This window comes from Crassostrea angulata, chromosome 1 (genome assembly GCF_025612915.1).
Source record: "Crassostrea angulata isolate pt1a10 chromosome 1, ASM2561291v2, whole genome shotgun sequence".
NCBI classification, from domain to species: Eukaryota; Metazoa; Mollusca; class Bivalvia; order Ostreida; family Ostreidae; genus Magallana; species Magallana angulata.
Genome location: NC_069111.1, coordinates 52,826,416 through 52,852,966, shown reverse-complemented (window position 1 = coordinate 52,852,966; position 26,551 = coordinate 52,826,416). Strand labels below are relative to the sequence as shown.

General features: G+C 34.9%; 1 protein-coding gene across 10 annotated transcripts in view; it reads left to right on the top strand.

Annotated features, from left to right (window-relative positions):
- Nucleotides 1-26,551, top strand: part of LOC128187551 (solute carrier organic anion transporter family member 4A1-like) — a 41,386-nt gene that overhangs the window by 11,102 nt on the left and 3,733 nt on the right. For 7 of the 10 annotated variants that reach the window (XM_052857977.1, XM_052858016.1, XM_052858009.1 and 4 more), the window contains 10 exons: nucleotides 4,244-4,311; nucleotides 9,607-9,855; nucleotides 17,637-17,808; nucleotides 23,730-24,002; nucleotides 24,109-24,211; nucleotides 24,437-24,558; nucleotides 24,811-24,990; nucleotides 25,338-25,427; nucleotides 25,700-25,907; nucleotides 26,312-26,471. In XM_052857977.1, coding sequence (XP_052713937.1) covers nucleotides 9,607-9,855; nucleotides 17,637-17,808; nucleotides 23,730-24,002; nucleotides 24,109-24,211; nucleotides 24,437-24,558; nucleotides 24,811-24,990; nucleotides 25,338-25,427; nucleotides 25,700-25,907; nucleotides 26,312-26,471 — 1,557 coding nt within the window. In that variant the 5' untranslated portion in view covers nucleotides 4,244-4,311. Of the gene's footprint in view, nucleotides 1-428; nucleotides 950-1,368; nucleotides 2,431-4,243; nucleotides 4,312-4,354; nucleotides 4,700-9,606; nucleotides 9,856-17,636; nucleotides 17,809-23,729; nucleotides 24,003-24,108; nucleotides 24,212-24,436; nucleotides 24,559-24,810; nucleotides 24,991-25,337; nucleotides 25,428-25,699; nucleotides 25,908-26,311; nucleotides 26,472-26,551 lie in introns of those variants that run through there. The other 3 variants (XM_052857997.1, XM_052858013.1, XM_052858023.1) reach the window with 3 other exon arrangements.

The following is a 26,551-nucleotide window of genomic DNA, read 5'->3' as shown; positions in this document are numbered from 1 at the left end:
AGATGTGAGAGTATCAAGTGTTCACCTGTTCAAAGAATGAAATGAACAGGTGTAATATTCGATACTAATTTTGTTAAGGTTGACTTGTGCAGTTCATGAGTGGAACTGTGGACTCTAGGGGATGACTTTTATGCAAATCTAAATAACTGGGTTGGCTTGATGATATCACAAAATATATACCGGTATAGACACTCACTCTTTCAGAAAAGGTGCTTTTATACCTGTATCTAATACCTAATACAAATTGTATGTAAGCTGCTAGTGCATCACTCTTTCCAAAAATTACAATGCCTATTATAATTTTTACAAGGTTTGCCAGGTCCCTGATTTTGTATGTTCAGGCTATGCAGTGCATTTCAGGCATGTTATGTCAGAAGTACACTCAAGTAGACAGTAGAATTGTTAGGTGTCACTCAATATATAATGAGCTCTCCATCATTCTACAGAACACATACAGCTTATAGCTGTATAGTTAGAGCTGCCTGTCATTTGTCAGGAAATTCTTTAGCTTCCCTTAGTAGATACTGATAGAACATGTTCACAATGTTATGATCAAATATCAAAGAATTTTGTTCCATATGTTGTGTTTGCTTGACATTTTATCATTAAGTGGCTTCACCATGTGAACAATGTTACAGGTTCATTGCTATTTTATCAGTGATTGTTATAACACCTGTATTTCTATTGATAAACATTTATGTTAGAGTGTCAATAGCACATGATTCTAGTCACTGGTCGTACCATTCATACCGGGAAAAAGTCTACAATGAAACAATTGGCGAATTGAAGAAGTAACTAGGCATTGTATAAGGTACTGTTTATATTGAGCCTGGTTTGTGACCCTCCCAGAGACTTCAGTGTTTTGTGAATGTCAAAGAACCAGGACCAGAGTTATCTGTTGTGTGTGTATTGGGAAATTCCTCAGGTGCATTTTACAAACCTTTCCCAGGTAAGAACTCTAGGGAAACAATTTCATTGTTGTTTCATTCGTCTCTATCAAGTGGTGTGGAATTATATAGTCTAAGAACAGGTTTCTTACACTACATGTAAGATCGGGAAAGATCACGAATCCATCCTAAGGATAGAGTTTGATCTTGGAGTCTATAATTCTAATAGAGTTGTAATGAAGGATTTTATCAGATGCAATTTGTACCTGTCTCAGGTGTGAAGCCTGGGGGGGTACATGGAATCTTGATGTGTCACATCTCTGTGTGCTGGAGGCAGGGGTCCACATATAACTAAACATCAGGATTAATTCCAATGGACTTTGTATGGACAAGAGGAAGTTGATGATTATAAGGCCATAAAGGCTTGTAATCTACAGGGCTTAGGTACAGCTTGGCACCTCTCAGGTGAGACCTAGCATTCTGTATCAAGGTGTGTCCTCTTCAGGTCACAGTGACTCTCAGGTAAAACTGAAGTGTAGTAGTTTATTGTCCATGTGTGTCTTTAAATCCGGTGAATTCTGCAAAATCTTGAAATCCATTGTCCAAAGTGTGCTAGCTGTGCTGTACTGTTTTAATATTCTTAGTGACTGGAATGGGGTTTATTACAAAATGCAGGAGAATGTACATGTATGTATCAAAATATGTCAATATGGGATGGATGTTGTAGAATTTTTAGGATGATCACTAAATGGAATTTTATCAGGATTGCAAGGTGCTTATAAATCAAATTGAAGACATTTAATGATATCACATCTCATTCTAGTGTTTTGTGATACCCTAAATAGTTGCCAGAATGTATGTGTGCTATACTTTACAGATGGACATGTGAAATACCTGTCAGATACATACATTGTACGGCAGGTATTATTCAATAAAAGCAATTTGTTTTCAGTTGATTTGTAAGAGCCTTTTGCAGTCTAATTATGTGCTCTAATTTCAAGATGAAGAGAATTTTGTTTGCGAGCTAAGGGTGTTACAGATTTAGCCCCAGATGAGGAACTAATTGCTCAATCAAGACAGACTGTATATTATGCAATGAATGCTTTGCTCCCACAAGACCTGACAAACATCTTGTGCATTCATGCTCTGGCTTTTTACTCTGCAGTTTTTACACATAGTTTTAACTTCTGCTATCTTTCATGTGATCTTTTAATATCTCCCTTGTTATTTCTCCATCTTGCATCAATTATCATAAGAATTTCTTCCGGGGTCTTTAAATATGAATAAAAGTGGAATTTTTAATTACATTAATCTAATCAGCACTTAAAGAGCTCTCCATAAAACATGGCAGAGGAATTTTTTATTAATACAGCACGTCATTGAAATTCAGTCGTGTGTACTTAATGCTTTACTGATCTTTTCCTCGCCTGATTGTTTTAGTTAAATCAGTGATAGATAAACAAATAAGCATTTACTTGGGTTTTTTACACGTAAGCAAATGAGCTGAGATTAATTTATTTGTGTTGGATTTTAATCATTACAGGTAAGGAAATGGGGATTGGTTTTGTCATTCATTCATTCATTCATACTTTATTTTCCTCATATGAGGATTATAACATGATGGTATGTATAATACCTGATATTCTTGTTGACAGCATTTAGCATTTATCAGTCTATATCAGCTTTTATTATCATTTTAGTTACTGTATCTTGATAAATATAGAGTTCATAGCATTGCCTTATATGCTAGCTGAAAAAGACAAGATGGAAATCAAATAATTTTTTCACTAAATAAAGACTAATTTAACCAGTATACTATAATGTCTTGACAATTTTAAAGTGAATAATTTTAGTCTTATTGTCTTGGGGTTTTTACATGTCTGCATATATCTTGGTATAACTGGGTTTTTGGGTTAAGAGGCAAGATGTGGAAAGCAACCATTTCTTGTTTTTAGAGATTTGTTGAAATATCTCACATTTTGAGATTGAGAAATTACATGTATCTTAGATCACGTAATTTTTTAAAGATAGAAATGGTGTTGTTGTTACTGGCTGTATTGAATCGAATTTGAAATATTGATTACATATATAAATACTTTGATCTGAAACTTTGAATTTTTGCATATTATCAGCATATCAAATCTTATCTGATGACAGTGAATGAAATTGATGGCACAAAAATTTGCTGATTGCCTAAATATCATTGAAGTATATCATCGTTTATAATTCGCTCAGGCTAGACTTGCTCAATTCCTTAGTGTGTTTAATTTTATTGCTCTCTGTTATACTTTTTGATAATGTTTACCAGAGACACTCAGCTGATCTTCTGAAGATGTGATAATAGTGGAATCAAGATTATAGTTTTATTTGACATGTTAAGTTCAGAACTTCTCATATTAGTCTTCACACAAAATAGAGAATTTTAGTTTTCTTAGAATTTTTCTCATCTGGATTAAATAATGTTACATTGTAAAATGCCCGTGGTGAGTTTTCTTCAGTTTTTTAATTTGCTTGTGTGTATTAAGTTGGTAGATTTTTCTTGTACGTGTATTCTGTGATGAATAGCTTAGAATCATGACAGTTGAACATTAAAGTATGATTGCAGATTTTGACAATTTATGGATAATCTTTTGCATTTTTTTCTAGATAGGGAAGACAACTCTGTCAAATTTATGTCAAGAACACTGGAAAATTATGTTCATTGTACTATTACATGTGTATATATAATTATGGATTCATACATGTACTTTATATAATCAGATCAAATTCCCATGCTTGTTAATGGGACATTTCTTTTTCTGAATCATAATCAAATGATTGACTTGCAGAAACATGAGACCTAGCTAATTATGAAAGTCATTGGAATTGGTGAAAGGGTCAAATCTGGTCTAAGAAGTTTGATAGCTGGGAAAATTCCCCAACTAACATGGACCACATTCCTATAAATCAGGATTGGCATTCCTGATTGCTGGGCACTTGTAAACAAGTTATTTAGTCCCTGGCCAGCTTCCATCTTCTTGTATAAATCAGAGATAAATGATAACTGTCGCAGACAAACTTTCACACAGACATGGGATTTCTATGCTCTTTTCTGATGCTAGGGTTAGAGTCATAAACTTACAATTCAAACGTGATGGGGAAGGGGGGGGGGGGGGCTTAGAGAGACCCACAGAGTCAATACAATCAAGAGAAAGGAAACATTGCCTCAAAATAACCCCAACTTTAATTTTGGAGTTATCAGTGAAGATCAGAGTTTTCTGTATCTGTGTTGGCGATTCTATACCTCTTAAAGATAAAGCTGTCCCAGTTAATTCAAACAAATTATTTTATCTTTGTTGTGCTCTGTATCTTTTCAGATGATGATCAAAGAATGGTGCATTAGATAGGAGGAAATTCAAAGGATTAAGTGACTCCAAACTTTAAGGTAATTACTGATGCCATCATACACCAAGAAGCAAGTTTAACAAAATATTTAGCTCAACTAGGGGGTAGAAACACAGGCTGGAGTTTGGGGGTCGGAGGGAGAGAGAGAAAGATTGAAGCAGTGGCATGTGTACCTGTTGTTTTGAGTGGTAGATTAGGGGCTAATTACAAGGCACAGAAATATTATTGAAGCTGTCATTAAGGAGTTGACTTCTATAAGCATCTGTAACAGAGAAGTCTGATTTTGGTGGATTTCTGTTCATTTTGAGTCGTTGATTCACTGTGGAGGACGGTGGTTTCTGATAAATTCTGGTGCCTGGATCACTGGTAGTGACTTTGTGAGGTTGTTCCCACTGTGAAATAAGGATCCAAAGTAAAGGGCTGAGAAGGTATGAATGTATAAAACCATTGGTAATACATGTATAGTGAACTGCAGGCATAAATGTCTAAATCCATAGGTAATATAGTGAACTGCAGGCATGAATGTCTGAAACCATTGGTTGCAGTATCAAGTGCAAGTACCGGTTTATGCATATTATTACTTTCCAGTTCTTGCACTGACAATGAAATTGGTATCTTCTTCTTGTGTTTTTAAGTACAGTGAAACTTGGTTATTGCGAAGTCCTAGGGACCAATGGATATAATTCATTATATACATAATGCGTTATATCAGTATGATGAATTACTAATAATTACCATAGCAAATTATCTATATACGTATTTTCTTTCACCAGACTATAATTTTTGCTTATTGCGGCTTAAAACAAAAATACATTGCTTTGATACTTTTAATAATAATCGGATTGTGCATTAAAAATTCATATGAAAATAAATTCATTTAAACTTATGTTAAATGGTATTAAAACTTTTTAAACTGTAAGGAAATTCATTATAAAAGAGTTAATATCTGATTTAAATTTGTTATAACTGTAAAATTTGCAAAGATTTGTTAAGAATTTTACCGGGGGCTTAAAAACTTTGTTAAATCCGAGAATTCGTTAGAACCACGTTTTTACTAAACGAGTTTTACTGTAATACTTATTAAGTATACATGTGTTAATTGAACTGTTTTAATTTGTATGTATTCTGAAAATGAAGGAAGGATCTGCAATCAAAGGCCCACCAATGTAACTGTTAGAGAGGTTAATTGACCAGGCTTAATCCAATACCCCTCTGACTTAACCCTTGCTTTTTTACAGTGACAAAAAAGCAGAGGTTATTAATCACAGAAGAGTAATCGAGGATTAGACCAGGCTTTGCTTAGGTTCATGCAACATCATTTTATTATCAGAAGAATGAAATCTAATATCCACTGAAGTGTAAATGCGCATCATTTAGAGACTGTTAGAAATCAATTCAATGATATATATGACTTGGTAGTCGGGCAATGAAAAGAAGAACCTACCATGTTGTATTCATTGTTTGTGGTTGCTCTTTTTCATGTTTATACTTAATCTAGTTTAAATGATCAATTAATATTCAACATGTAGATTTAATTAACCCTTAAAACTCTCAAATTATTTGACTGGATCCTGTGATTATTTTGGCTCTTCCGCTCATGGTTTTCCACTCAGCAATAATTGAATAGACTCCAGCAAAGATTGATTCATTGGGCAGTTTTTCTGGTCGTGCCACCAGGGAGATGGTCCTAGTAAATGCTGACTCGGCATCTTCTTGTTAACATTGGTTCAAACTAATATGTGCACTTAAGTAATGATGCTGTTGGTCCTTTTATAATAATGTTCTACACAATCATACTCTTAAAGTGAATCTTAAAACATTTCCTCTAACAAATATATATATAGCTTGCCTACATCACAATGTATGACGCATGTGCAAGTTTATTCATAATATGCTTGATGTTTGATTTTTAATTTTGTACAGTGTAAGTTTTTAAAATATTTGCACCATAATTTTTAAATTCAGTTGTAGAAAATTGAATTATAAGAATGAATTTCATTTCTACCAAAGTTATATAAGTATGATATAACTTGGGACAGTTTACGCTTTCAAATAAGCCTAAACTGCCCTTAGTTATCTTCTATCATGAAACATAGTTAGAAATGAAATTCATTTCTTATGTGCAAAAATTATTACAAGATTTATCCATTCAATGAGCTAAGATTTAAAACAATCCTCACTACATGAGGAATGATTTTGTAAATAGTTAGAAATCATTACAGCATTCCTTCGCTGTTGGATCCACACATATTGTGTTAGAGGGGTGTGGAGAATCCATCCTCAGCACCATGCTACAACAAATCTCCATGTCTTGTGAAGACAGACATTGATACCAACACTGAAAGCTTTCACCAGCATCTTGTAAGCTGCAAACATCTACACATCTTCTAAAACATGGAGAGTACAAAACACAGACTGCTTTCACCAGCATTAAGCTATAACAAATCTCCATGTCTTGTGAAGACAGACACTGATACCAACACTTATTGCCTGCAAGCTACAACAAAACTATGGTACATGTCTTGTGAAACATGAAGAGAACACAGGGTGCAGTAGCACCAGGCTTCAACAAAAACTTGTGAAACCAGACAGTACCAACACCAGAAGTGCTCACCTGAGCATCAAACTTCTGCACAACAAATCTCAATGTCTTGTAAAGACTTTGATTCCTACACTAAAATCTGTCCTGGCAGCACCAAGCTACTGCACGTACAAAAAATCTTCATTTTTTGTGAGGACAGACAACACCAGCACCATCATCAGCTCCAAGTTACAAAACATGACCAGTACAAACACAGACTGCATTCACTGCCAGCACCACTAGTTGGGGCCCCCCTCTGCTGGCATCCTATAGTGATTAGTCTGTCTGTCCATCCATCCATCCATCTGTTCATCCAAGATCTGTCTGTCCAGATCCTATCTTCTCTTTCCTTGGCCCAATCTGGCTCATACTTCAACCACAGAATGGATTTTGGTAAAGGATGTGCAGTGAACTTGAACCATGTTTCTAGGTCAAAGCTGAAGGTCTTAGCAGAATTATATGAAAAATCTGTGTCTTGAGCATATCCTTTCTCCCCTAGCTCTAATCTAGCTCAAACCTCACTCACAGAATGCTTAGGTCAAAGGGCGGGCAGTGACTTTGAAGAAAGTTTTTAGATCAAGGGTCAACGTCATATTTGATCACACAAAAACTCTTTTTTCAGAGTATATAAACTCACCACTCAACCTTATTTGGCTCATACTAAACAGAGCTTCTGAGTGAGAGATGTGCAGTGACCTTGAACTAAGTTTCAAGGTCACATATGAAGGTTATAGCAGATTTATATAAAAAAAATTCTTGACCGGTTCAAATCTTTTCTCTCTTTGGTCCAATCTGGCTCATAGTTCTCTCAGAGAGTGCCTAGGATCAAAGGGTTGCAGTGACCTTGAATGATGTTTGTAGGTCAACTGTCAATGTAATACTGGATCATGCAAAATTCTGTTTTCAGAGCATATATATATATTCTCCACTTGGCTCTGTTTGGCTCCTACTTCACATTTACAGAGCTTTAGGTTAATGGTATGCATTGACTTTATGATTGGAACCATGTCAATGTGAAGGTCATAGCAGATATTTCTATAATTATAATAGATAATCGCTTTTAGATTGAAAGGTTGAAAAAGAAATATATGTATGTAAGGGGTAATGAGGTGGAATTTAAAGCTTTTCTAAGTTATAGGTCAATGTCAAAGCAGAATTCTCTGAAATGCTTTTCATCCTATTGTCCATTATTTAAGCAGGGCCCTTTGAGATGGTCACCATTTCAATGTTGTCTAGTTCCTATGAGACAGAAAGAATACAAACACCACCAGCAAGTATTATGATGTACATCAGTCAATGGAATAGTATATTAATCAATACAAAATAACAAAAAGTAACATAATATTGTAAGACGTATCATATTTACATGTAATATGGACATTATATGTCTGAAATTGATTTTGCAATAGGATTGCGTGCATGGATTTGATTTAGCACATTTAAGAATTTATTTGCATATATTTTACAAATTTGGTGATGTAATTGATTTGGTGGAAGCCACATTCCGCAAGAAACGGTAAATAGAATACATAACCACATGTCATACGTTTACAGTAATTTTGCTCACAGATGCATGTATGCACATTAGAGAGATGTTAATTGGAAATTTTGGCAGTAGCTCACCAGACACATTGAAAAAACTGATTTAGACTAGGAACTATAATTCTCACAAAAAAAACTAAGTCTTTTTTCTTAAACTTCATTTAAAATTGATGATTGAAGAAAGTTTCCTAATTGTCTCTATGAAGGGCAGATAACTCTTTCTGTAGTCATTATAGAGGAAAGTTGATTAACAACTCCAACAGATTCAGGCTAATTTTAATAATAATGACACGAATTCTTGGTACATTTTGGTCAAGTACTTCTTGTAATAACACTTCAGACACAAGGAACTCACACAGTGAAGACACTGGTTGGTTTTGAAGGAACTTTGGGATACCCACGTATTGTGACAATTACTTTGAATTCTTTTAAAATAAACAAGTAATATTTTTTTCTGTCGAATGTTGTAATGCATTTTCTAATGATTTAGTGCAATAAGATAAAGCTTCTGCTATTGATCTGCAAGCCATTAGTTGAAACCTGCAGTTGGTTTTTAATTATTTTTTTTGAAGAAAAAAAAATTTATTTCATAGTATGATAACAATTTGAACATTTTTAACAAGATTACATTTTGAATATTATAGAATTTCATGTATGGACAGCCTTTCAAATGTATTGGGGCCTCACCTTTAATACTGTTCTATTACCTGATAGCTCTAGGTCCAACGAGAATCAACTTTAAAATAGTGTGTAATGATATATTATAATCATTATAAATTATAATATTAAATTGTGTTGGTGACAGAAAAACTGCAGAATACTACCTATCTTACAATTGCCTCTATTTACTACATGTACAGAACCCAAAAATTCAAGAGATGTGTCAGTTTACAGTGTGTTGACAATGTGTATGATAGATTTACTGTTGAGGAGTCTCTTATCATGTACCAGAGACATCCTGCTTACTTGGATAGATCAGCCGGGGAAATCCTTAATACAAACTCACGTAATCTGTCAATGCTGGGCTGTTATTTTCTTGACTAACCCAACTTTTAATTTTTTTTCTTCAATAATTAGTTTCAAGATCTTGATGAAGTCATTAATAAGTTAAAAAATCTCAACCTTCTTTCTAGTTAAAGAAAGTAAACTAACATGTATATGAGAGATTACAATGCAATAAATCTGAAAATATCCTGTTTGTGTCGATTGTAGATGACGAACACCAAACCACCGACACACTTGAACGGTGGCTCCTCGACCGAGTATTCGTTCATGCGAGCTGCCTCCAATGTAAACACACCTGATGAGAAGCTCTACTTGAGTCCAGTCGAGTCTATGGAACACACAGAGGATAGAGAGGAGGAGGCCTGTGGGTGGCTGGGCTGTCGCCCCTCCCCCATACAGAGATTCCGTCACCCCCGCTGGGTCCTAGTGTTTCTGTGCTGGGCAGGAGCCATACAGGTAAGTTAATTACAGGTGTGTCAAGTCGTTAGAATTTACACCTAGGGATTAAAGAGCTAATGCAAAAACCAGTGAAAATTTATGTCCACTGTAACAGAGTGGTCAGTTTGTATGGTCTCGAGATGTTTCTGGAGTTTGATTGGGTTGGGGGGAGAAGGGTATTGCTGGTAACTTGTAGGTGTGTCAGGTTTTCAGAGAAAACCATTGGCTGTGAATATGACACATACATGGAATAAAACAATCGCATGTGTACTGTGGTGACCAGACATTAATTATCTATGTGCAAAGTTTTGTATGTGGCACAGTTATTTATGAAATGAGGACAGATTTTAGACAGGAATAAAAAAAATTCTTCTGAGAACAGAGATTAAATGGAAAGCTGTACAATAAATCAGGATTGGACTTAGCCAGCAATAAATAGGGCTACAAACAGGCCATGTTATCAGCAAATCTTAGTGCCTTACCATTCACATAATTTACAGCTTTATCAATAGCTTAGGTTTTTTTCTATTCATGTAAGAGTTTGATTTTTTTCATCCAGTTAGTAGTGAAGCATGGCTCCCATTGATTTGGCTCTGTTTACACTACATCATGAAGTGGATTTAATTTCCCGTGACTGATGGCTGAAAATGGATGTTTTTTTGCCTTTTTAAACTGGCAGGTGACCCTTATATGCTTCATACTGATCTGTTTACCCAGTAAACATTGTCTAGTATAATCCTTTTGTCAGTGTCAGCAGGACGTTTTACCTGTCATCACCATTGAGATGTTTTTGTTTTTTGTTTTCCTTTTGTATGACAGGTGCTTGTAGTTTTCACTGAATTAAACATTTTGTATATCAACAAATAAACTACTCTAAACTGAGAGACATTTGTAAGAATGACAGTACAAAACATGCTGCAAAAAAAGGAGTTGCCTCTAAAATTTGACAGCCAGAAGAGAAATATTTTGAAATGGTCAGATAAATTTCTGAATTCATAAGGTGTTGACGACATTCCTCACCTGGTGAAACCATTGATATGTAAAATATTGTATACGCTACATCAATATTGAACGCATATACTTTTTTTGCCTGGACGAGCACTGAAATGAATACCAATATTATTTTGCTAATCAGCATTCAAAATGGCATAATCTGTTTTTGGTTTTTTTAAATTTAATCTCCTGGTTAGATAGTGTTATATATATGTGTGTGTGTGTGTGTGTGTGTGTGTGTGCGTGCGTGCGTGTGTGCGTTAAAGTTTTTAAAGTTTGCATGTCCTCAGACATAAATAAATATATCACATATCTGTGAATTAGGCTCATCTCCTCCACAGCACGCTAATATCTGTTCATTGAGTGACAGGAATGTATTCTGTGGTGTTGCATTAGAATCAACTGATTTTTAAATGGTCATTTTAACTCTCTAAATAAATATTAGTCAATGTAGAGGGTGTTACATATTTTCATTTATTCCCAACAAAAGCCCCTTGTAAACACTCACAGAGAAAGGAAACACAGGAGAGGCTAAGGAACCATAAACTACACATATATAGTAAATCTTGGGGGAGGGATTAATATACTGGGCCAACTCACTGTCTCTGGACTCTATTATGTATATGACATGTGGTATTTCAAGGTAATTCTTCCATTGCATGGAGTGTGATTTCTAATTTCATGGAAGAGGATGTGTATTGCTCAGAACTAACTATAGCCGGCCGGATGACTTGTACCAATGTAATACCATACTAACTGGTATTTTCATTTTAGCAAGGAAGAAGTGTAACAATGCAAAAAGGAAATAAGTCTGTGGCCGACGGTTGTACAATATTGTGGGGAAGGGAGTAGATTTATGAATCATATTTTTTATTGTCCTGCCGTATACTGAAAGCTCTGAATATCCGTTGTTTGCTTTCTGGCAATAAGAGTAGACAAGGGAATTGAGTTTTCTGCAGTCTTCATAGTTAACTGAATGTGATATTGGGGAAATTTTTCAGATTACGAGGGCATATTGATGAAATTATGTCCTAATATTGAGATTTGTTTCATATGTGATAAAGAAGAACAGACGTCTAGCATCGACTGGACAAGTGGGATGACACAGTGGTCGGCTTTTCAGTTCTGATTTCTTTCAGTACATGTCATGACAAACTAGCAACATTTGTATTAAATCAGGATGTCTCTACATGCAGTGAATTTAGCAGCAGTGCAATTTTAATCGTTACTTAGGGTTGCTCCACCAAAACAGAGGATATCCCGATTTCCTGTTTTAATTTAAGATTCAAGATTCGATGGACATCTCCATGTAAAAACCACAGCTTCAATATTACAGCCAAGAAAGGAACAACATTTAGCCCGCCTTTGTGGGGCATATCAATAATTCATCCCTTATTATTTGGGATATTGCTGGAGCATTATGAATAAGTTAAACCGCTGTCTTTCAGGGGACGTAGACAGTATAGAGATGTACATACTGCCGGAGGAATTAGACCCCGGGGAAGGGAGAGAGTTCAGAAATCTAGAAAAATCCTATCAGTCTACCTCAGATTTAACCCACCCATCTAACTGCAATGCAGGTGAGATATCTTCAGGTGAGCGATATTCAGGGAATGGTGAAGATATAGAGAGGTATACCAAGCTACCTGGATGCACGAAAGACGGACCAGATATGAAGGAAGAGGCCGCCATTGATAGGAGAGGAGGTCCGTGCCCCTCTAGAGTAGGGCAGTGTCGGGATAAAGCTGACCCCCAGGGAGAGGAGGAACCAGCGTATTGCTCCTACTGTGGGATTCATATATGGAGATTTACGTCTAAGAGTTTCCGATTCCTGGTTCTTCTGTCTCTTTCGGCCTCTGCTTTTGTACAGGTACAGCAATTTTTTATGCAGGTCACTAGTGGAGTAAACACACGTTTACTATGTGTTATCAACAAGTCCTGTGCAGAGCATTTTCACCAAATCTCTTCGGCTAGATATTTAAAGTTTTCAATTTTGGCCCTAAATTATTGTGTTTTTCAGGAAAATTGACTGTTATAATGTTTAGTACATCTGTTGGTTTCAGGCCACCTTTAAAATATTGTTTGTTTTCCTCTCCCAACTTTGGGTGAGTAGGTACTAAGTAGGATAACTAAATATTTTTTTTTTAATTAAAAAAACCCATGAAGAATCTAGTTGTAAATCAATGTAATTAGGAAGTTAGATAAATTGTTTAAAAAAGAAAATAAGATGATGACATGCAGGAGATTTTCAGACCATGGGGTAGGTCAAGGATAAACAAACAAAATATCAAAGGTGGCCTTATAACCTGTTAATGTGACTGCTTTTTCTGCTTTCAAAGGTGGGGTTACATTACTACAACAGCCAGGAAGTTAATACATTCTGAGTGTATGAATATAGGTCTTATTAATAAGTTGAAGATTTGTCAATTTATTTCTAGAAGAAGGGTAGGCTGAGAAGGTTCTTTGCAATATTGCACATTTATCCTGAGAATTTCACAGAAAGAAAAAGAAATTTTTGATATTCTGTGTAGTACATGTAATCTCATCTTCCCAATTGTAAGTCAAGGGTTTCTGATTTGCTGACTTTGGAAGATGATGTAATGTAAATTAAGTACACTGTACCGGTACATAGTGAATTTATTAGTAAATCAAGTGTCAGGTTTGACCCAGTGTGTCACTCAGATTCAGTAAATGTAATCCATATATCTTCTAATCCCACACACACTCACACACATACACTCCAAAGAAAAAAACCCACCTGTATATAGTTAATTAAGACACCAGCTTAAGGTCAAGGTAGAATGTGAATGTTACTAGGTGATCAGACAGGGATGGTATTTGTGGTAGGATAACCTCATTACAGACCTTTTTCTTACATACAGACATTCATGGCGACACATTTCTAAGAAATCTGTCTTATTTGTATGGTGATTTGATAGATTATATGTTTGCCTTTGTCTGAGTCAATAGAACAAGGATAATAAATAATATGTGTAAGGCTCTGCAGAGTTTTCGTGTCACATGAACCAGTCTAGTGGGTTAAATATTCGAAGTGCAAATGAATTTGGACAGTTAAAATGCCTGCCCCTGGGTTTGAATGATAAACTAGGGATGGGCAGGTAGAGAAGGGGTATTATAACTATACTTTGTCAGTACCTAGATTGTCCATGTTCTATATGTATACATATCACTGGACTATTTATTTCTGGGGATATTTCCTCCAGTAGCAAATAAGACTTATCATCTTGTAGAGTATATTCAAATAAGGCATTAGTAAAGGGCTGCAATAAAAATCTAAGTTAGGAATGTCTGACTTGAGGCTTACAGAGATCTAACTAAGAGGTTTTCTTTAATGCACTGTTTTAATGCATCGCCTCAGATATTCATGTTGGTGTTGATGGCATTTGTAAAGATTGCCTTCGAGTAAACAGTATTTCAAATGTCTCGATTTAAGCTTAAAATCATTAACTGATTGCATCTGTTTTGTGGAGAGCATTCTCGAGAATATCAATGTGTACTCTGGGCTTCAAGGGTACAATAATAAAGATCTATGTTCACTTTAGATAGGTACACCTCCCTGCAGTAGTGTAGGGGTTTGTTTACTTTCATGCAGGTGCAAGGATTTGATAAGAACCTAATTTGTTGCTTTAAGAACCACATAGGTGGCACTGAAATTTGTCCAAAATAGTTTCTTTATTGTTGAGCCAGTTTTTTTTTTTACTTGAAATTCATATAGATGCACCAGAACAAAGGATATATATAATAAATTTGTCATAAAATTTGCAGTGTGTATCCAAGAGGTCTGCCATTAGGTTGTAAAACAATTGTGGTATCACATATATCGCAAGTAATGAGGCAAATTGAATTCCAGGAATGCAGCATTTACATGAATATCAGAATAAAAGAAATTGACTTTGACATTTTTACGAAATGATAACACTGTAATAAAGACTTTTTAAGATTCGTAAAACGTCTTAAAAACTGCCAAGATTTTGGTGCTATCTCGCGAAAGATGCTCAGAAACACGAGGGGAGGTTTTTTTGTGCTGTATCTTTTTGTGATCTATCAGGGTGATCTGGGAGATTTGAACTGTGATGAGGAAGCTCTCGTTTGATGTATGGCCTTCTCCGTGCTCCTGATGACATCTGATCACCCGGCGCTGTCTTGTAGATTTTTGGGCCACTGAGGGGTTTTATCGGATGATGTTGCACATTCAGTGCTGTTTTTTTTTTTTTTATTTTTTTTTTTAATTTACTGAAGCTGTGCGATACATCCTGATATGAGATATGAGTCTATCCTGAGTTGGTATCATATTGCTGATGAAATAAAAATGAAGTGAAAACGATGAATGTCAACTCTTTAGTAGGAAGTCAGTTGAAGGAAGTGAGTACACTAAGTAAGCTCAAGTGTCAAGAGAATACTTTATATATTAGAACAATTGCATATTTGGATCTCATCTGCACCTAAAAATATTGAATGTTTAATCGATATTTAAATGGCTTAAAAATTGCTTCCATATATATTGCACTCATATGTCAAGTCTTAATGTAAACTGTCGAAAGGGATTTAGAAAAATGTCATATGAATACATCAGGATTTTAATATTTGTGGATACAGTTGCTGAACACAGTCAGGGTTTTGTTTTTGATAATTAAAATTTAAAACTTTAAAAAAAGTAAAAATCACTGAAATATACAGATACCGGTATATATCAATTTGTGCATGCACTTTATGATAAACTCCTTGAAAAAAAAAATAATAAAATTTGTGAAATATACAGATGGATATCATTTTGTGCATGCACTTAACGATAAACTTGATTGAAATAACGGAGAACATAAAATTTTGATGTTTGCAGTTTCTTATGCAAACAATAAAGCTAAAGCACCATGAGATAGGGAATGTTCTGTTTTCAGCGATGCATCGCAGTAGTTTTATAAAAATGGCCCTTGTTTTCTGCCTCACTTTACATTATTGGCCTGCTGTTCACAAGAGGATGAGGCTGCAATCATTAAATGATATCGTGTGTGCGTGAAAAAATAAGTTGAAACAAAAAATACGGGAAACTGGGACACTTTGAAAGCTAGGTCAGGATTTCTACGATTTATCTCAGATTGGCTGATTTTTTAAGTTAGCAGTGTAATTGAATTTTGAGTCCTTGTTCTAGCTTGCTTCAGATGATCAGATCAGCAATTAACCATCAAAGGTGATGCCATGTGCAGGACCTAGATAAGATTAAATTAAACAAGCCCAAAGGGGCTCTTTAAACGTACTTGTGTCTCATTTAAATACAAGTATTTAACATATTTAACTGTCTTAAAGAGCTTACAAATAATTAGATTGTAAAAAAATTAATGAAAAGAAGGGGGGGATAATTTAGTTTAGGAATGGAGATAGAAGATGTTAGCTGGTTAGTGGACACAGAAGCAGATGTTACCGTTGTAGTAATACTAGGGACGCTTCACTGAAGTGATCGTGGATAAAGGGGATACCCCACCTGTCATTAGAGTGCAACATAAGGCTACATAGAAAACAAAGATTGGACCTAAAACGGAGTGAAATAGTTCAGACAGTTTACCTAAGCATTATCTATTATGCATTGAAATTCTCCAGAGAGTCTCTAATGGTTTCTCAAGCAGTTGCACTCTGGTGATGTCTGCAGAGTGCACTGAATAACTCTGATCTACCAGGTACTTACGTCTTCCAACCTGACATAGGATCTGAAATTGCCATAAAACCTTGCATTTTAGGAAAGAATAACACAACTTGGTTTTTGAAGGGTCTAACTTTCACTGTAATCTGTAGCTTATCAGTGATATGAATATCACAACATTGCATTAGCTTCTGTGGTTATGCTGGAATAACCAGCTGTGATCTCTCTCTCTCTCTCTCTCTCTCTCTCTCCAAGCTACCACTATTTATAAAAAATTTCAAAATTTGAATGCTGTAAGACAGATTGTGTTCATGATGCTATAAAATCCCCATCAACCATCGTTTATACAGTGCAAAGATTCATGAGTCTGTCCAAGTGTGCAAAAATTACTGAAAATGATTTCTGATTGAGATTTAATTTACTTGGAATTCCTTGTAATATTCTTTTGGTTTAGCTTTGAGCTAGTCATTAGTCAGACTAATTTTCCCTGATGCATTTCTAAAAATGCTTTAAATTACTATTGATCAATTTTTCATTTCACTTTGTGTTGTAACTAACTCGCATAACTGTTGTTATTTCATTTAAGAGATGAATTATTGGACCAAATTAGATCTTAAGGAATGAATTTTCAAAAATATTTTGCTAAAATTTCAACCATATTGCCATTTGTTTCTAAGCAGTAACATTCTAAAATTTGGTTTTTTGGGGGCCCATAATTGGAATTAAACTTGTATGTACACAAATGTATACTCTTTTAAGTTGGAAGATGGATAATTCTTCAGATTGAAAACATACATATAGTGTAGCATTCTCCATAATTTTATGACAGCATGACTGGTTTTTTTCTTCATTTGTTTTGATTTGTTTTTCATACATTTCCCTTATGCAGGGTAGCTTTTATTAATGGCAAATAAATGATCAATGTATGCATGGTATACACAAGAAAACTTGTTTCTTTATTTCAGTTGTTAAATATATGAAATTACAACAAAAATTAAGTGATATTTTGTATTCTCATGATTAGATATGAAATTATCATGTATTCAATAAGCAATTTTTAATTTAATTCGAAACATTTTTAAAAATTTTCTGTGCAGCTGTTACCATAAGATAGATTTTACAAAAGAATTTAACAAGCTGTCTTGTGTTGTAGGGGATGGTGGTGAACGGTTTTGTCAATGTGGTGATCTCTAACATCGAGAGGCGCTACGACCTGACCAGTACGGAGACTGGCACCATCGCCAGCTGCTACGACATCGCCTCTGTCCTCTGTCTCATCCCCGTCAGTTACTTTGGAGGCCTCGGGTGTAAACCTCGTTATCTAGGTGGGTAATGAAGACATTATATATACTCTGTCACAAGATATCCTCGCACCACATTTTGTTTAATTATTTGATATCCAAGCGATATGCTTAATTAGACAACAAACGACAATTTGTCAATGACATGAAATAAATTAGTGGTGACAGTGTCTGTGTCTAAAAGAGTTACTGCTACATTAACCTTGCTTTTGAACTCTGTAAACAATGGCATGAAAGTTGTAAGACTTTTGTGTATTAAAAAGCATTTTATACATGACTTAGCGTTTTTGAATGTTTAGTCAGATCATTTTGGGCACAAAATCCAGTATTCAAATGTGCGTTACAAAGAACACAAGAAGCCTCATTTTGTACTCGATTACTTTGTTTTACTAATGGGATTTCATTTTCCCAGATATGTTGATATGTACAAAAATATCGTTTTCGTTTTGTTGGTTTTGATTCCGCTGGCCCCGAAACTATCACACTTAATGATTTAAAACTTCGGTTTGTCAAAACAACTCACGATAATAATTAACACTTACTTTGTCTGTTATAGCCATCGGCATTGTTAACGTAAATCCAAGCTCAGCTTGGGTTCATAAGTGAAAGTCAAACGCGCAACGTAATTTACGAACCAAATCCAGAAATCGGGAGATTTTCGGGTTGTTCAACAAAAATCGGGGGAAAACATGACCTGCCGGGTCATAAAAAATAATCAGGTGAAGGGTTGAAAAATCGGGTCAGTAGGCAAGTATGGATATGAAGGTGGCAATACTGCAGAAAAAATACATAACCCACTAATGCAGGTTATGTATATTTTTTTTCTGCAATGATCTCTACCTTCATAACACGCATGAATCATCAAAGAAAGCATTTTATTATTCATATTTACATCTTTCTTTTAACAAATTAATAAATTGATTGTAAAAATTAAGTTACAGCCGTATGGAGGGTAATCGTGTTAAAAAATCCAGACATGTAAATCCGAATATGTAATTGTGTTGGTGTGCAAGTTGAGTATGAATATGTGTAATTTTGATTGTGTAACCTATAAAACTCGGGTAAAACACTTGTAAGATTTGACTTAGTTCCTTCGAATGATGCACAATTTGCAGCTTTATTGCTTTCATCAGTTAATTAAACATTCAACTTTGCACACTTTCAATCCGAAGTTTCTGCATTTGTATCTTCAGGCTCGGTAATAACAAATCTGACATAATACAAATTGACAAATGTAAAGTCTACAAGTTTGTCGAATTTTGACATGACCTTATATGGCAACTGCCTTGCTGCGGGGAAACGGCATGCCGTAATCGCTGGAATGGATGAAAAATAAACATAATATTCAGCTTAACTGTTGCAATAAGCTTTTAATGAACGACACGTTTCTATCAAAAATACCGGTATTATTTTTAGAAATTTTTTTTTTTACGTATGATATAATTCTCGTGGTATTATACAATAAGGGTTAAAAAGAAATGCCCAATATCTTATTTCTCTAAAATAATTTGACATGTAATTGAAACTGGAATATAAGTTCGTGCGTACTCTTTTCTAGAGATGAGACGGAGCAAGAAATTTCCAAAGGGGGTAAATATATTTTGAGCTGCATGAGGTTCGTAGACTGCCATGAGGTCCCATGTGGCTCCATCGCTTCTGAATTCTAAGAATTTTTAGAGAGAATTTTTAACCGGGTTTTTCATTTATTGAAATGGTGAAAATGGCGGGCGGGCAAGTGGCTGCCAAAAAGGTTCCCAAAAAGGTTCCTTTATTGTACCGAGAAATCCTCGTACAGTTTTCGAGATAGGAAATTGTTCTTTTGCATATCAATTATACATATATCAGAGGTATGCAAATTGCTAGGATTTTGATTTCTGATAATTCATCAAAATATATCAGCTGTTGAACTTAGTCATTTTTTTGCAAAAACATTGCATGTAGAGTACCCCATTTCTTTGGATAGGTAGTATTTATCAATTCAGAATTGACAAATGGATTATGGATTCTGTTCACACAAAAGAAAACCTGGTTTGCTGTCACATTGACAGCTTTTCTCTTGTTATTTTTCTGAATTAGTTAGAATAAATGACCTTCAAAGATTTGGTAATTTTTTGCGGAAAAATGTATCTAACTATACATGCATTTATACTTTTTAAAAAATATCAAAATGATTTTGTTGTGCAATTGAAAGATAAATAATAAAAAAATATAAAACTGTTATAAATAAAAAAAAGTTTTATAATTATTAATTAAAGCACCATTTTTTTTTAAAAATTTAAAGCTTTTGAAGAAATAGTAATGGTATACATGTACTAGTACATTTATGCAATTATGATTTTTCTTCGGAAATTGGATTTCTGAAAGTAAGGAATGGGGTGCGTCAGATGAATTTGATTGTATATGAACTGGTAGAGTTTAAATAATAAAATATTTTAAAATACATGTATATACTGTATTGACATAATTTTACAAAATTGAATTGTTGTTTATGGCAAACAGTACATGTTCACAAGGGGCTGTAAAGCTGTATATTAATAGCTCTCTGGAAATTTTTTATCAACGAATTTCACAAAGTGAGTCTGTATTGAACCGACATTCAGGACGTCATGCTCATATTCCGTAAAAATTGCTTGACATTTCAAAAATGCCAATTTTCACCTGCATGATAGGCTTTTTTCCCTATATATTGCAGACAATGCAAAATGAAACATTTTTAAAAATAATATATACACATTTTAATTTCACGACAGTTAACCTTATCTTTGGAATTTTTATTTATTTATTTTAAAAGGGTGTGTCACTTCTTATGTCTCATATTAATCAAAATCTCAAAACCAATGTCTTTAAATTCTTTGTTTTTCTTATCGATAACTTTCCAAAAAATAATACATTGTACTTTCTAAGAAAAGTTGTTATACAGATATAATATGATTATAGACCTACCTTATATTTTTATTTTTTAATTTTTTCCATCCCAATTCCGGTGATTACGGCAAGCCTTTACCTGCAGCTAGCCTTTTTCTATCGGTGACGTCACTGTTTCCATATATGGTTATGTCAAAATTCGACAAACTTGTAGACTTTACATTTGTTGATTTGCAACTTGTCAGCCATGATATTTCAGAAAACGGAAATACAAATTCAGAGACTACAGATGGAAAGTCTGTATTATAGTGGCAGGTTACATGTAAATAACAAACAGCATTTTACAGCTGCAATTAGCATCTGTAGGAACTGCGGGGTCAACTCTAAAGTGTTTATCCCTGAGTTTTATAGGTTACATGATCAGAATTACACATATTCATACTCAGACTCACACAGCAACACGATTACATATTCGGATTTACTAGTTTCATGTCTGGATTTTTGAACAAGATTACCCTCCATACAGCCAAATCGTCTCCTATGGGATTTTAAGTCTGACATCATCATGATTTTTTCGTGCAGTCCGTGATTTTTCTTATGTCACTGTAGGTTTTGTCCAATCGATAAATGGGGCGTGTAGATTTCAGTATGGCTGTTTCTATAAAGCTATGAATTAACTAAAGTTTCCGTAAGAAATAGAGGGAATCATACTCAGTAGATGTAAATATACATTTTTGATGTTAGTCTTACTGTGGCATTGGCAACATTCTTTATATAATAAGAATATTTTATCCATTCGGAAAAGCCGATTACAACCAGAATTAAATTATTTAATGATATTTATCAAGATTCACAAAATATCTTATTTAACTACAGATATTTATACTCTCAAGATATACATGATCATCTTATTATAAACTGGTGTGTTTTGTGCTGCTCTTGAAGAAATTTTTTGAATTTACGAAGTAGGATTTTGAATATTTTATTCTAAACTGAACATTATAACAATGCTATTAATACTCTAACAAACCATTTTGACTGTACATTAATTAAATAGATAGTAAAAATCCCCAATTATATATGAATATAGTAAAAATATTCAAACACAGAAATCATTTACAGTCAGCAAAATAGAGCTTTTGCAGAAATGTTTATACCAGAGATAAACTCCTTAATTTCTTCATTGTTTTTTTCTTTTTTTTCCTAAATGCTGGATCTTTAGTAGAGCGTTCAAAGTTGCTTTTCCGCCCTAATTTGACCTCATCGCTATAGTTGCTTCTCACTGTATTCATCTCAAGACTATCCTCATAGTCAGATCCGGAGAAATCACTCTCAGTAAAGTATTTTTCACATTCTTTTTCAACCTCAGGACCTTTGTTAGTTAACCCTATATTATGTCTGGATTCTGTAAACTCTTGGATGAGTTTGACACAGTCGTTGCGATGGATTTTTTCAAGGGTACATTTTAGAAAGTTCAGGTTGTCCTTTTAAATTATATCCCTGGAATAGAGTAGACTTAACAAGTCTGCTGTGTTCAGTAGAGAGTCCAGAGTTTTCTGTTTCAGATATCCATCCACTCTTAAAATAAGTTTGATATTGGACAAGTCCTCTGGAGTAAGGTGCTGGGAAATATTCAAAAGAAGACAAGCAAATTCAGAGATCTCACCATCGCGCCCAGTCCTCCTCTCCGCCATTTTACTTTTTGTTCGTAATCTTTAAATTGAAAATCCCAGATATATATAGATATTGATTCACTTAACCCAGACAGTGTAAACATTCACCCTCTAAATTAAGGTCTTCCGTTTCCAATGGAAGACCTTATTGTTATTGCTTTGTTTCTTTTTCCCTATTCTTCTATATTATTATTTTTTTTATCTTACAAATTTTGTGCACGTGAGATCTCAAAAACTACTCAATTGATTTTCATGAAACTTTGGGATATAATAGATGATGATATGAACTGAATTGCAAATTTTTTTTATTGATGACGTCACTTCCGGTTTTGAGATATAGTCATTTTATCGATTTTCAGAGGGGTATTTTGTCGGCAGTACTCCTCTTAAACTATAGCAGATATTAACTTGAAATTTTCAGCGATGGTAGACAGTAGCTGCAGGACTGTAGCTCCCAGTCTGAAAAAATTCAGATGGACGACCTGGGAGCTACAGTGCCTCCCATAGTAAGACACTGCAATTTACTACGGATTTCTAAATACTTGTTGAACAAAGCTCTTACATCTGAAATAAAATAATATCTGGCCCTTAAAATGTAGACCCTCTTTTCCTGTTTTAAATTATGTTTAACTGTTAAATAGCAAAATCCAGATCGAACATAAATCTCAAGTTCTAAAATCAGACAGAAGACCTCCTCGTTGCTCGCAACGAGATCGTGTCTAGTTTCTTCTCCTTTTTGACTGATATTGTCTCTTATCTTTTGCTCTGTTCTTATCCAATATGTCAGCACCTAAAATTATGTTCTGGGAAGTAAAAACATAGAGTTCAATGTGAATTTAAAATATACCATGATATAATCAATTAAGATCTACTGATGTTACTGTGAAAATTTCCAAGTCAAGTAATGCACCGCAATAATTTTTGGTTTTGAATAAGTTGGCTAAAATTTGCAAAAATTAAAAAAAAATTTATTGGTCTAGATTAGCCAGTAGCCAGTTAGAGGTACATGTTACATTAATTGGTGTAGATTGTATATTGTAACTGATCAAGGACTGCTTGTTGATGACTTTTCTGCATGACTATTTTGTATATAGGTATTGAAGCTAAGGTGATGGGTCAAGGCTTTATTGCCTTCTCTTTGCTCCAGTTCATCTCTGATAATGACATTATGGTTGTTTTGTAGGTATTGGAGTTCTGGTGATGGGTCTCGGGTCCATTGTCTTAGCTCTCCCCTAGTTTACTTCTGATTATTTTGTAGGTATTGGAGTTCTGGTGATGGGTCTTGGATCCATCGTCTTTGCTCTCCCCCAGTTTACTTCTGATTATTTGTAGGTATTGGAGTTCTGGTGATGGGTCTTGGATCCATCGTCTTATCTCTCCCCCAGTCTACTTCTGATTATTTTGTAGGTATTGGAGTTCTGGTAATGGGTCTTGGGTCCATCGTCTTTGCTCTCCCCCAGTTTACCTCCGGCCTGTACACATTTACTGGGGACGATGTGACGTACTGTGATATTGGGGCCAACGCTACAGCATGTACTCACAAAGACAGCCTCTCCAACTATAAATATGTCTTCTTCCTCGGGCAGCTTCTTCATGGGGCAGGGGCCGCCCCTCTTTACACCCTCGGGGTCACGTACCTGGATGAGAATCTACCTGTACGCTCATCCTCCATGTATATAGGTAAATACCATAACCAAATGTATTTGATCTTACTCATTGTACTTTAGCTTTCAGGTTTTCTTCAACTGTGTTTCAAGCTAAAACTTTTGTGTTTTTTCAATGATAGGTATTTATTATGCATTTGCCATCGTGGGGCCAGCTGTGGGATATCTAGCTGGGGGTGCATTCCTTAATATATATGTAGATGTCAACCAGGTTAATTCAGCAAGGTAAGGCCCACAACTCTTACCAAAGCAGAAGCAATTTTGTGTGAAAAATATTGCTTTGGAACTTGATCAGAATGATGTTAAAAATGTTGCTTTAAATTTGTTCTTTTTATCAAAAGACCATTATTGGTAAGGTCCAATTTCTGCCCTCTTTTTATACAAATTTTAGTAAGCACCTTATCATACAAATATTGTGAGTTGAATATTTCTGCCCCTTTATTTTGACAGTGTCAGCATTACCCCCAACAGTCCTCGATGGGTGGGGGCCTGGTGGATAGGATTCCTCATCAGTGGTCTGCTGGCCTTTGTGGTGGCCTTCCCAATGTGTGGCTTCCCTACCAAACTACCAGGTGTGTACTGGAGTAGTCAATTTAAAATTAATAAAACATTTTGTGAAAAAAATAGACACTTTTCTAGTTAAGATTGTGAGACCTATCTTTAGGATCTTAGATTTAAATTAAAAAATGCCTTTTAAATTAAATATTTTGATATTGAATTAAGGAAAAAATATTGGCCTATTAGTGTAACTTCAACTACCCATTTGAATTGAGATTAAATGATATTTCAGAGAAGTGTTTAACCTTCTTATTTATAAACCCAAGGGGCTGAAAATTTCAAGAAGGAGCGTGAGAAGGAGGTGTACCACCGTAAGGGGACGAAGGTGGGCAGTGAGGACGGGGAGAGTACGGGGGCCTGCAACTACCGGCACATCCTGGGGTCAGTCAAGAACTTGGTCACTAATCCTACCTTTATGTTCCTTAACCTGGCAGCCGCATGTGAAGGTAAGTTATAGGTGTACTCCAAGTAAAAACTGCATGATGATCAATTCTGATATAAAAAAAAAACCCTTGGTTATATAATTTCATCTTTAAAAAACAAAATTTAATCTTCTTATTACTGAAAATCGAGGAGAATTTAACAAATAAATGTCATTCAGGAGACTAGAAAATGACTTAAAAAAGAAGATAAACAGCAAACTAATTATGCTTAAAGAAATAAATAAATAGCAAACAACATGAACTGCCCAACCTTGTGATTAGCAATTGGTTAATAATTTCTTGTTGTATCAGAGTACCATCCAAGGAAGATAAAGTTTCATAAATGATAAATTTTGAAATGTTTTTTATAGGAAACTTGCTGGCTGGGTTTGCTACATTTGCACCAAAGTTTATTGAGGCTCAGTTCAGTTTACAAGCTTCGAATGCTGCACAGTATGTTGGTAAGTCATGGCATAATATATCGGTATGTTGGTAGGTCATCATGGCATGTAATAGATTTTGAAGAGAACATCAAATGGAAAGTTGAAAAAATTCTGATAAAGACTGGTCTCCTTATTTACTGTAAAGTTCAGAACACCACATCAATGAATGGTTGTAGACTAGTTAAATTATTCAGGTTTATATTACGGTAGTCTACAGTTGGCACTTCTTTACAGAACATGATGATGTGTTTTTACAGCAGTAATACAGTCATGTCTTTGTATCTTCGTAGGTTACGCTGCTATACCTGCAGGAGGTGGGGGCACGTTTCTGGGTGGCTACCTGGTCAAGCGGTTCAACCTGGGGGTGAGGGGGATCATCCGCTTCTGTCTGGCGATCAGTATCCCCTGCTTCTTTTGTGTGCTGATCTTCCTGATCAACTGTGAGAATGTCCTGTATGCTGGAGTCAATATAGACTATGGGGAATTCGCAAGTAACGGGTAAGATTAATTAAGTGCTTACTGTGAAATCATGGTGTTTTGTGGGGGATGAGTATTTCTGCTCTTCATGAGAATACATTAGACAAACATATAACAATCCAGGATTGAAGACTTATCTGTGTATGTATATACTTTACATATGATCTGTTCAAAAGTTTATAGTTATTCATACTTAAAATTTCAACACTAATAGACAAGCAATTTCTAACAATCCATAAGAGTTGTCCTGCTTTTCATACAATTGATTATGAAGGAGATGGAGAACTTTTAAAAACTGAGAGGAATCATACACAGTATAAGACATCACAGTTATATACGGCTGTAATACATCTGTAAGAATTAAGTTCAGTATGTTACATGTTAAACTTCAAATAAGGAAAGTTGCTTTTACTTTTGGTTTACAGCACTCGCAGATTTATGGGAAAGTTTACAACCAGCAGCTGTAATACTAACTGTGGGTGTACGCTGGAGAACTATAATCCTGTCTGTGGAATAGACGGGATCATGTATTACTCCCCTTGTTACGCAGGATGCGCGGAGTCAATCCCAGACACAGATCCTGTGGTAAGTTGAATTGTGGATTAAGTTATGATGAGTGATATAATGTAACAGAGAAGTCATGAAGAGTTGTGTTAATTCACAAA